Raw genomic sequence first — 12,257 nt, forward strand, 5'->3', positions numbered from 1 at the left:
CCTGGAGCAAAACCAAGGGGTCGGAAGCAAAGCAGGGTACTGCGTATGCCCTCTGCACACAACACCACCGAAGGGGTGGGCAAACCACGTAAGCTGGCCCTCCAGCGCGACCCCCCTGGACACACCCCTACTCTCACCTCATGTAAAGAACAAGCTCCCTGATTCCACCCCGCTCAGCTAGTGAGCCAGCAAGGGTTCCTGTTGTTTGTTCTCGCTCCCCGCTGCTGCAGCAGGGGCCCCAATAAAGCCTTGTCTGAATTTTTTGTCTGGCCTCTGATCAATTTCTGTTGATTAAAGAGGCCAAGAACCCTGGTCGGTAACACTATGGGGATAGAGGGGTGATCCTGAGGAGGCCACTGAGAAAGCCAAGGCCAGTGGAGGTATTTGGGAGGGCAGAGACCCCCGTGAGTTCCACAGGCTGATGTACCATGGGCCCAGGCCCTGTCTCTTGGAGAGCTCTGGCCAATTCTCGTGGTTTGAGCTCATCCAAAGCTCAAAAGAACCGGTTGTTCATCTGTAACCAGGGTTTTTGACATGAGCTGGCCAAAGGCTTTGAGTGCTTCAAGTATACTGTTTTCCAAGATTTTAAAACAAAATGTACCCAAGCGTTTAATGAGATTATTTTAATGCGGAACCTACAACCACTGTCTAGCATGTTGCAAACAGCTCTCCATGCTAATCAAACGCCTCTCATCTTTTTACAATAGATTCATGACTGGTTCGTACAAAGACAGTAAGAATGAAATGAGTCATGAGCTCTTAAATCGTTCTCTTTTGGTCTTTTTAATAACTCACTTCCAAAGAAGAGCTGGCTGAGAGCATAAGCTTCATTAGAGTTATTTGTTCATGGTTTTACACCATATAGGCATGGGGAAAAAGTGAATCTTTTAACACATCCTTCAAACACTGCCACAAATAATTTCTTTTAATGGGTTTTGTTTCTCTGCTTTTGTCACTGTACTCTGCCTGCCGACATCTGAAAGCCCCCAATAGGGAGATTTGGTGAAAGAAAAAAAACAGCAAAAAAGAGTGGCTTTTTCAAGTCATCTGCAATATATGGGGTTTGCTATAAGCCTTTTTTTTTTTAAAGAAGAATACAATAGAAAAATGTTTCCTCTCCCTGAGACTATCTCGGCCAAACAATTCCACGTGCTGGTCTCAGAGCCTTCTGCCTTCTCTTTGCTGTGGCAGAGGCTGGTGGCTAATGAGACCTCGAGCACCAGACACATGGGCTGCACCAGGAGGGGACACATCCACTGGGGCTTGGACACTGCAGCGGTTACTGTTGAAGCAGGAGGCAGGCCCAGCTGCCCCAGGGTGAGGCCTTGGCAATGCTTGGTGCTAGGTGCTGTGTCCTAAGAGCAAGGAACCCGGGGAGCTCTGGCTGGGGTGTGCAGGCTGGCTGCAGGCCCTGGCAAGTTCCTGGACCCTCTGACTAACAGAACCCCACTTGCCTCACAGGGCTGCGATGAGGATTAAATGCTTGTGAGCGGACTAGCATGGAAACTGGCTCCTGGACACAGCAGTGGCTTAGTACCGATGGTAGAAACACCAGCATTAACACTAGCAAGGATTCAGGAGTCGGCTATTTTCTGGGACTTTGGGGATGTCTTCTCCCTGCTTCTCCTCCCCTGATGGGCAGCCCCTGTCCTTGGGGATATAAGGGACAGTGAGGAAGACAGTTACGAGGGGAGGGCAGGTGACATTGTGGGGGCAGGGCGTGAAGACTGGGTTTGGGGATGGTCACTTTACTTCCCGAGTAGCTACTGTGTGGTTGGGCAGGGCACTGCAGCCAGGGATGGGTTCCACTTCTGCAGAAAGTGAGGCAGCCTCCCCCTCACTTCAAGGACACCTGGTGTGGAGGCCAGGGTAGGGCGAGAAGTGTATGGATCTGCCTCAGAGATGGGCCCCCACCCCAGCCCCGATGCCTGTCTCAGAGGACAGGCCTCGGGAGACAGGAAAGATGGAGGCTCTGTGGTCCAGGTGAAAAAGCAAGGTTCCTGGCTCCTGTGCAGGCCTCTCATGCCCCACACGTCCCTGCTTCCCACACAATTTCCTTATCACAGCACTGTATGACCCCAGAGCCCAAAGAGCCCTCAGGGGGCACCTGGCTGGTCCCCTTTCCGCTTGGGTACCGGTGGTGGGAGGCATCTCCCTGCCTCCTAAGGCAGAGTCCTTCCTGAGGGTAAACTTCCCCCACGGACTCTGGTTGTGGCCCTCCAGCGTGACAGGCTGCCCTCCCCCACGTGGCACAGGGCTGTCTGAGCAGAGCAGGGCCCTAGGCTGGGCATGCTGACCACAGGCGCACAGTGCATGGCCTGCGGGGTGTGGGCTCGCCCAGGCACGCCGGCATAGGTGCTCTGCTGGCCGGCAGCCTGGCCTAAGATCAGGGCAGGTGGTGCTCAGGGGGCTGCTGTGCCTGTCCCCTGCCCTCAGCTTCTGAGCTGGAGCAGTGGCCGTGGGTCCTTGAGGGCTGAGGTGGGGGCCACAGGGCCAGGTCTGAAGCTGCCAGACCCACCACTGCTTCTGTAAAGAGCCCAGCAGCTGGCCAGGAAGTAAACAAATTACAGGCCCCCCTTTGTGAGCTCTGGGGAATGTGCATGAGCAGAAACTATTGATTTCTTATCACGCAAACAGAAGGAGGTATCATAATCCAGAGACCTGCTGCCGGGAGGTGAGGCAGAATTCCCGCCCCTCCTGGGGAGCACCTGTCTTGGGGGCCTTTGCACTCCTGGTACCTAGTGCTGCCCTCTGCTTGGGGGGTTTGTTTTCCCGGGTGGGGCTGAGGCAGGGCCCCTCATGGCCTGTGCTGCAGTGAGGCCGAGGCATCCTGCCGAGGGGGGCTCAGGCATCCCGGGGGCGGGGCACAACAGGTCTGTGCTACCTTGCCCCCGCGAGGCCGGGGAGAATGTCTTTGCTCTACGCTCTGGCACAGGGCTTGCCACTCGCAGGCACTTATTAAGTGAATCCAGAGGATGGCTCCCCACGTAGGCCATCTGGACGGCCGTGTACACATTGGTGACTCCTGACTGCTCCTGACAGCGACATTGCTCACTGGGGAATCCAAGTGGCTCCTTCTTGCTTGGCTCCGGGCTAGAAGGGTACATTTACTTTCTGATCAAATATTATTCTGATGCTTGAGGCATCCTTGATGTTTGCAAGTCAGAAAAGTTTAATTACATGTGTCATTAGCATGGCATTCTGTAATAGCTCTGTGACTGAATTCATTAACAGAATTCTTAACAGATAAGACAAGACAAATTAATATTTTGTTGCCCATGAAAGCCTCTCATTAAGAGAGTAGTGAAAAAGTGATTAATATTTTGTTGCCAATCAAGATGTCTCATACAAATGACAAAGAAAGGAGGCCCACACCTCTCGGTGCTCTCTAATCTGCCCGCCTTGGGTTTTGTAAACTGATCAGCTTCCCCTGTTTGTGGAGCATTTGGGAGCCAGTCACTCATTACAAGGACCGTGATTGTGTTTCATCTCTGACTGTGGCAGGTAGGGGAGGGTGCTGAGGTGCCACAGGCTGGGGGGCTCTATGAACCCCTCGATCCCCGATCTTTGCTCGACCAGGGTAGCCCCACCCTGGGCTTTTCTCCCCTGACCAATCTTGCTTCAGAAATGCCCTGTGAATCCTGATGACCCAGCTCCACCCATCTCCAGCCTGATGTCCTCCTGGGGCTGCTCTCCTCACCGTCCTCGGACACGCTCAGCCTGAAAATGCCCACGCGAGGAGGAGAGCCTCATCCCCGTTTCCCCGCAGGCCCAGAGAAGGTGGCGGCCCTGGACTTGTCGGGGGTGGCCGGTCAGTGTCGCCCTCCGGATGAATCAAGGCTGACCTGAATCGAGGCGACTACAGGCAGCAGGAGCACCCCAGGGTCACACCTGCCTGACGGGGAGCCTCACCGGACTGCGCTGGCTGCTGTTCGGGGACTCGGGCTGCAAGGGGTGGAGAGTGTTGTCTGGTGGGAGCAGTAATAATAATAATAATAATAATTAGTAATATTATGAAAATGAGAGTGATAATAGTTAGCATGGAACATTATATGCTAAGAATTTCACGTGTCTCTTAATCCTCATTATAACCCTATGAGGCAGGATCTATTGTTTATCCCCTTTCCACAGAGGAGGAAACTGAGGCCTGGAGAAGTCAAGTGCCATTTCCAAGGTCACTCAACTAGTAAGTGGCGGAGCTGAGACTTAAAACCAGGTCCTTTTGACCCCAGAGCCTGGCCCTTCATGAGCAGGCTGTGCTGTGTCCCTCCCCTCTTAAAGGCAGGTGCGTATGTGTGTGTGTGTGTGTGTGAGCGTGTTGTGTGTGTTGTGTTGTGTTGTGTGTGCTTGCATGCATCAGGCAAGGACCCCTGCGGGGCTGGCGCTGCCCTGCACCCTCACGCGGGGGTTTCTGAGAAGCACAGGCCCCTGCCTGCTTGTGGGCTGCTGACTCGCCCAGAGCAGCAAGTGTTTCCTGGGAGGTAACAAGAGGCCATTGATCTCCAGTTGCACCCACAATTACCCAAATTGCTAACCTCACTGTGAAAAGTAGAAATTCAATTGAGCTGGTGCTGGAGGCGTGTTCGAGGGAGGGGAAAGACACTCAGAGTAATTTAATTAACCATTGGCAAGTGCATTAAGAGGAGTTCTGCCTCTGCCTTTACTTCTAATGTCTTTAAATAGAGCATCAAGCAATGCACATGGATGTTCAGACAGACACAGGAGGACCTGACCTAGTTCTGAATTAATCACTACTGGCCAAACATGGTTAAAAGCTGACAACCCACCTTGAGAGATATGCACACACAGATGTGCACCCCAGCACACACACGTGCACATGCACACATACACATACACCCTAGTCTTTACAAATACAAACACGCCAGTGCCTTCCCTTGCTAAGATCGCAGACAAGCCCTGGGCACCTCAGGCTCAGAAGATGAAGAACTCTGCCCACCCAGCATCTGACCATCAAGCAGCCACCAGGCTTGTGCTGGTGCTGACATTCAGAGATGGGTGGGATATAGGCTATGCTCACTATAGTGGGGAAATTGCAAGGAAACCATCCTGCCTGGTGCGACAAAGGTGGGGGAAGGGCACTTCTGCCCAGCTCTGCCCAGGGTGGGACTCTGGAGTGACCCCCTCTTCCCATCTGCTTCCCCCATGTTTCCAGGGCACATCCAAAGGGGCCTAGAGAGTAGCAGAGTTCCAACTTTGTGGTTCCTGCAGGATTAAACGCTGGACCTCTCTCCCCACAAAGCAGTCTCAGAGTTGGAAGGGATCTTCAAGGTCATGGGGTTTAGCTGCCCTCTTGTGGCTAGCAGCATTGTTTACCATGATGCTGCTTGAGCTTGTATGCCTCTAGGGATGGGGAGCTCACTGCCTCCTGTGATGCTCACTCCACTGCGGGGCAGGGCTGATGGCTGGAATGGTGTTGCATCTAAGCAAACCAATTGGTCTCCTTTTGGCCCCTTGCCCTTTGTGCTAGTCCAACTCATGGGTCACACGGCCCAGGCCAGCTCCCCCTGCCCCAGCACCTCCCTCACCACCTCACAGTGGCTACAGGAACTGACCACTCATCCCACAGGTCTTCCTTCTTGGGGCCAAGCAGCCCATTCTGGGTTGGCCTGTCCTGAGCCAAGGAGACCAGGGCTGCCCCTTTTCTGCCTGAAACTTGTATTCCTGTCACAGTAGCTCAAGACCTGTCAGCCATCCTGGCAGCGCCCTATGTGGGTGACATCACTCCATCTTCTCACATGAACTCCCAGGAAGCCACCTCATCCTGTGCCAAACCAAGGCCAGTGCATATTCTTGACTCAATCCCTTTATTCCTCAAGTCCAGTAGAAGGGAGGCACCGATAATGTTGCTCTTCTAATAGATTAATTCACTGAGGATCAGTTTAAGAAATTGTCCAGTCCTAAAGGCAGAGTGGGGTGATGCTGGGACCCCAGTGCGGGGTGCCTGGGCCCTCGGAACCCAGGAGACCCCCGTTGCTCACGTTAGGCTGTGAGAGCTCTGGAGCTCTCTTCTTCTGCTCAACCCATCACATCCATACTCCCTCTCCCAGCAAACAAGGCCCCTGGGCCAGCCCCTCTGGCCTGATCTTGTTTCCTTTCACCACCCCTGCTGCCCCTGCCCTCCAGCCGACCCAGCCCAGAGGCTCACCTCTGCCCTCCGCAGGGAATACCCCCTCCTCGGCGTCCAGCTGTCTGTATCCTCCCCAGCTTCAGGGTCCAGAGTCTCTCCTGGGGGGCACCCAGCCAGATGCTCTCCCCTGCCCAGGAACCTCCTGCCCTGCCCACCGCGCCTCCCCTGTTCACCTTATTCTGGGGCTGGCTAGCAGCTTGCAGCCACCATCCATCCTATTCTCTGCACGAGGTGGGACTGATACCTCCAGACACCAGACAACAGGCTGAATGGCACCAACGTGGGATGTGAAAAGAAAGCCCTCTGGCCCTGCAGCTACCACATGGCATCTCGGCATCTTGCACAGTTGGCTTCCCCGGGAGGTGCGTCTGAGCTCAGAGTCAGAGCCAGGTGACTTACATTGATGTCTTCCAAATCCAGGAAGTTCAGGGCCAGCCCGTTGCGCTTCCAGACGATGGGTGGCCGCAGGTCTCCGTGGACAGCGCAGGTCAGCACTGTGCTCAGGCCCACGGTCACTGTGGCCACACTGACCCTCTCCTCAGGGGCGAGGCTGAGCTGTACCACCTCTGCAGGGAAAGGAGAAGCCGTCAGCTGGAGGCCCAGGGGATGGAGCCTATACCTGAAGGGATACAGCCACAGGGATCTACTGCAGGTCAGGGGCCTCGGGCAAATTCCGGGGGCAGGAACACTGTCCACAATGTGCTGACTAAATGTACAGATGGACACACCTCCTGGGAGAGGGGGCACAACTTATGTTAAATGCTCAAAGGGCTGTTTGAGGCAAATCAGGTCAGGAACCACAGCTAGCGTAGGGGAAGCATCTGGGCTGTGGATCTGTGAGTCTAGCTAAGAGTGTGGGCTGCCCCTCTGAAACCAGGGAGCCAGGTGTGCTGGCCCTGCCCTGTGCCCTCCAGGCCCCCTGGAGTCGGAGCCTTGCCAAGTGCTGTCAAGGTCTGCTGGCTGGGCCGACAGGTTTCTCATCCACCTGGGGGCAAAGTAAAGGTTGCACTGTCTGAAGTCTGGGGAATGAACTGGCTGACCTTTGAAGGTTTGTTTCTGTCTAAGGATTCTCTGAACTTGGATTTGGATTTCTGCTCAGCCACTGTGCACTGTAGCCTTTAATTTTTTGAAGTGTACTTTGGGCTGTACAAATGATTAATCCTTGCCATTTTATACTTGATAACTGGCATTAAGACTGATCATCCGTCAGGCAAAGAGGAAGGGTCTAAAATACCTCCCTGCAATCACAGGCCTTTTGAAATTCTCAGGATTAAAGAAAAGAATCAAACTCAGGGTATTCAAATGCCAAAATGGGATGAGGCTTGGAGGGGGCGTCACTAGCTCACTGACTGGACTGGCCCTCCACAGTTCTGCCCCCAAATCTACTTGGGGAGCTTGGGGAGGCAGCATGAGTGGAGGGGGGGCGCTGGCTCTGGGGGCCTGTGTTATTTTGGGATGCCAGCAAAGACGCTGGGACCTGGGGGCCTGACAGGTGTGGAGCAAGGCAGAGTTGGGACCTGAGCTCTTTGACTCAGCGGGACACTTTTGAGCTGTGAACAGGCAGCACACCTGTGCTCACACCCTCTTGCCAGTGTGTGTGGGAAAGGTGGAGGGGAAGGGGAGCAAAAACAGCTGTAGGTGCCACACACCGCAAAGCAGGTACGGTGAAAGCAGGTGCACTAAGGTCTGATCCTGAGCCCCAAAGCCCTTTCCCCTCTGCAAACATTCAGTGGCCTGGCCCTGGGCCCACAAAGAGGAACAAGATATACACTAGGTGCTTAATCAGTGCTTGTTGGATGGATGGATGAAAAATGGAGAAAATGGAAATAAAGAAGGAAAAAAAAGCCAACAGGCCAGTGGAGAGGGGACAATGGCACACAGGAAAAATGTGACTCCCGCTGAAGGAGCCACACGAGGAAAGAGGAGCACTGAGTGACTGATGCAGACGCAACCGGCGTAATATTTTACAAACATTAAAGTGATGCATTTCAAGTTCCCTCTTAAATCATGTTCTGCTTGCTGCCCTCCCACCTCTGAGTCATGAGGCTTATTGCTCAGGGCAGAGAAGCCACTAAACCTCTGTAGCAAGACCCAGGCTCTGGAGATTCAGAGGGGTAGAGAGAGGGAGAGAAGAATTTGCTAAAATAGTTTAGCTCCCACTGTGCCCAAGTGCAGAGGAGACAACTCTTCCTCCTCAGAAGAGCCACAAGGCTCCGTGCTCTGTGGAAGTGGGAGGGGGTGTGGAAGGCCCCCCTCGTCCCGGGCGTGTGGGAATGAGGAGGGAGACAGCGGGAAGGGCAGAGAGCATGCCTGTTGGTGTGCGGGTGAGGGGAACCACGGGGGGCTCCAGGAGGAGGCTGAACCCTCCCTCAAGCGGCCTGCACCCCACCACCTCGGGCGACCACAAAGATGCGGCAGAGAGCCAGGGCCTGCGCTCGTCTGCCAGAGCCCCCTCGGTCCCTCGCGGCATGGAGGGGCCCAGAGGTTCCTGGCCGGGCCAGGGTGTGCTCTGGGCCTCTGTACCTGAGGACTGCATCGGACTCTCAGGCCTGGGCCTGACGGAGCGGCCTCCACACCTCGAGGGCGCATCATGCCAGGGGGGACTCTGGACTCCACTAGGCTGAGAGTGTCCAGACCAAGAGCACAGCAGGGCTGACCTCTGCCGCGGGTGCCCGGGGACAGCGCGGCCAGGGGTCCTCGCGGTGGGGACCAGAGGTGGCGGTGGACAGCCGCACGCTTCCCTCTACACTCAGAAACCAGCTTGGGGAGCTGGGAATTGGAGACACAAAGCCTTTTTATTAGCGAGGGCATTACTTACGTGGACTGTTAAAATGATCAGCTAGGACTACGCTTTACAATGGACTGAACATTTAGGGACATTTTTCTCCCAGTGGCTGGTGGGTGGGGTGTGTGAAGAGGTCAGTTATGTTACAAAAGGAACCCATGTTTTCTTTGCACGTACGAGCACCAGTGAGAGTAAAAGTAAAAGGCCAAATGGGAAGTCAGGGAGGGGCCCTCAGAGGAAGCAGGACCTCCCCTGGGCTCCAGAACTCTGCTTCTCCAGGTACGGTCCCTCCCGCCACCTGCATCTCATCTCTGGGGCAACTGATCAAAACGCAGACTCCTGCCCCTCAAGCCCAGGCTGGTACAGACTGTCTGGTGGCAGGGTGGGCATCAGGTTTTAACAAGCACCCAGGGGCTTCTGTGGTACCTGAGGCCTGAGAGCCACTGCCTTAAAAGATTGGGGTGTGGCGGGAATGGGGAGATGGAAAGGGAAAATGTGGGTGCGGGTGGGGAGGGGAGGCAGTGTGGTCGGTGGGGTCCCGGGGGCCTTAATTACCAGTCTAGGAGCATGGGAGTGTAAGATTACTTGCAATGTAGGAGCCCCTTCCTCCATGTGGCCCCAAAGTCTTGCATTTTAAACAGCTGTAGAAAAATGGCTGGAGGAGCCTATAGCACAGGGCTAAAAACAAACAAACAAACAAACAAACCCGAGTGGTAAGCCTGTGTGGCTCGCCATCCGCCGCTGGGATAGCTGGTTCCCGCATCTTTCCTGAGCGCACCCTCGAGCATTTGTATGTCTGAAGATGTGTGATTTTCACGGGAAAGACGCATGCAAAATTAGAATGCACGAATACTGACAAAACCATCATAATTCTGCTCCTGTCAGCTACACAAATATTAACCAAACAGCAAATATTTGGGTCATTTAAAGTTTAATTAAATGAATGTTTTATTAGATTTAGTCCATGTCAATATTCCCCAGATCCTTTTAAAATTCTGGAGATATTTATGGCAAATGAACTGCTCCTCACTCGCGGTTATTTACTGTTCAACACGTCTTCCCCGGCAGGCCCCGTCTCCCAGGGTGATTTCCCAGTGAGGGAAAAACGAGGCAGCATCACGGCCTGGGGCTCGAGAGAACTGGGCAGATGCCTGGCTATGGCTCTGGACACCTGGCCTCCAGGCCTGGCTCTGCTGGTGGCACCCGAGTGGCCTCGGGCAGGTCCCTTCCCGTCCCTGGGCCTCAGTTTAGACATCCATATAATGAGGGATTGGGCTAGGAGGGCTCTGGGGGCCCGGCTGGCTTTCAGGCTCTAGGACTCGGAGCACACGGTTCTGAGCAGACGTCCCTGCTCACTCTCCCCGGTCCTGCCGGGAGCTGCCCAGCTGCTGGTCCCTCAACGCCACCTGCCTCTGTTCCGTGCCCACGTGCCGTGATGGCACAAGTGATGCCTCAAGTGGCAGCATGAACAGTTGCCAAGCCCACAGGGGCTTCCCTCCTGATATTCCCTGAACCCTCCCCTCCCTCTCCAGCCAGGTCCTCAACAGCCTCCTGTGTGGTCACCCCTCCAGTTTGCCCCTTCTGCCCGTGAGTGTCCTGGTCACCACTTGGCGTACAAGATGTATCACAGCCCTGCTCAAAAGCTACTAGTGGCTCCCCATCACCCACAGATTCACCGTGAATTGAGAACAGTCCCTGACCTTGCCCCACATTCTCCTCCCAGGTGACTCAACATGGTACCCACTGGTCCCCATCCCACTGTGGTTTGGGGCCTAAGCTTGTGCCTACTTGGTACCTTCTACTTGTCTATTCTGAGACTCTCACACTCTTGGTCCCCATCTCCACAATGACCTCATGGGATGTTTCTGGGACTCTGAAATCTTCACATAAGGAGACACTTGGACAGACATTGGGTGAAGATTGAAAGAAATCATCCTGGTGAACTTATCATGATCTTTTCAGGCTTAAGTAACAGAAACTCTCAGAAATGTTCAACTAGCCTAGGAAAAAAAAAAGAAAAAACAAGAACGGGGATGATCTTAATGCCTGTAACTGGGAAATCTAAGGGGGTGGAGGAGGCTGCAAGCATCCAGGGCCCTCAACAATGGCACTCTCTGCGTGGCTGCAAGATGTCCAGGGGTGGCCCCACCCTCACATTGTTCCTGTACATGGGATCCCGGAGAAAGGGCCCAAATCCTTCCTGAGAGCCCTGCAAAAAAGCACTGGGGGAATCTAATTGCCCAGACTCATCTCCTGCGTTCTTCCCTGAAGCAATCAACCAGGCCAGGTGGATGGAGTACTCTGCAGTCGCAGTACTGACTGACCCACAGGCCTGGGCCATGTGGTCACCTCTGGGCCGGGTGCTGGGTGGTTGGGGGTGGGGTCAGATGTCACGACAGAAAGGGTGTGCTGGGCAGATCAACACCCTATGACCCCCACAGAGACACAGAGAGGGCCCCTTCGGTCCCCTCCATTCCTTCACAGCCCCATCTGGAAGCCTCTACGTGGTGCAAGATGATGATGGGAAGGTGGCTGGAGCCATGTTGTGAAGACAACGGGAGTCGTCAGAAGGAAACCTGATTTCAGTTACCACCGTCTGCCCCCCACCTGCCCCCTTTGGAGAGTGATCTGGAAGGGCTTTGTGGTGGTGGTGCGGCAGAGCTGAGGGGACCCCACAGTCCTCTCGAGCCTCCCATGGTGACGGGGGCAGGAGGAGGGCCAGGCAGCCTGGGATTTGCGTAGATGGCCCTCTTACGTGTTCAGTGAACACACTGACTGAACTTCTACGGTGGGCTGAACCCCACCCCTGCCCAGGCACGTCTGTAGAGCAGGGGACTCAGATATGTCTGCGCCTGGACTCTGCTCTGGTGGGGCCCAGCGTCACAGGAGAGGGAGGCGAAGAAGCCACACTGCAGCCCTCCAGGGAGCAGCCTGCGGAAGGGCCGACAAGGGATCCTTCCAGCTCTCGGCTGGGGCTCTGCTGCTCCCATGGTGCTGACCATCTGTGGTCCCATACGCCACTCTGTGGGAAGCGTCCCTAGGTTTCTGGGGGACCAAGCAACAAGATATGCCTTGTGCCCAGAGGATGGTGGGGGTAGTGACAGAGGGCAGGGCTGGGGGCTCCTGTCAGGTCTGGGGTGACAATGCATCTGTAGGAAGAGGCTGGTGTCCCTGGAAAGGGAGGGCCAGGGTGGGGAGCTTGTCTGGCACTGCTAGGCAGAGGTGGACACAAAGAGATGACGTCCTCACTATAAGAACCAGTACTGGAAGGCTGCCTGGTGTGTAGGCAATTCAAGGAGGGCAAGGGAGACGGGGGTTCCTCAC

General features: G+C 54.9%; 1 protein-coding gene across 1 annotated transcript in view; it reads right to left on the reverse strand.

Moving 5' to 3' along the window:
- Positions 1-12,257, reverse strand: part of FSTL4 (follistatin like 4) — a 442,827-nt gene that overhangs the window by 62,749 nt on the left and 367,821 nt on the right. Inside the window, exon 7 of the mRNA XM_057541639.1 lies at positions 6,548-6,714. Coding sequence (XP_057397622.1) covers positions 6,548-6,714 — 167 coding nt within the window. The remainder of the gene's footprint in view (positions 1-6,547; positions 6,715-12,257) is intronic.

Source organism: Balaenoptera acutorostrata, chromosome 2, assembly GCF_949987535.1.
Source record: "Balaenoptera acutorostrata chromosome 2, mBalAcu1.1, whole genome shotgun sequence".
Lineage (NCBI taxonomy): Eukaryota > Metazoa > Chordata > Mammalia > Artiodactyla > Balaenopteridae > Balaenoptera > Balaenoptera acutorostrata.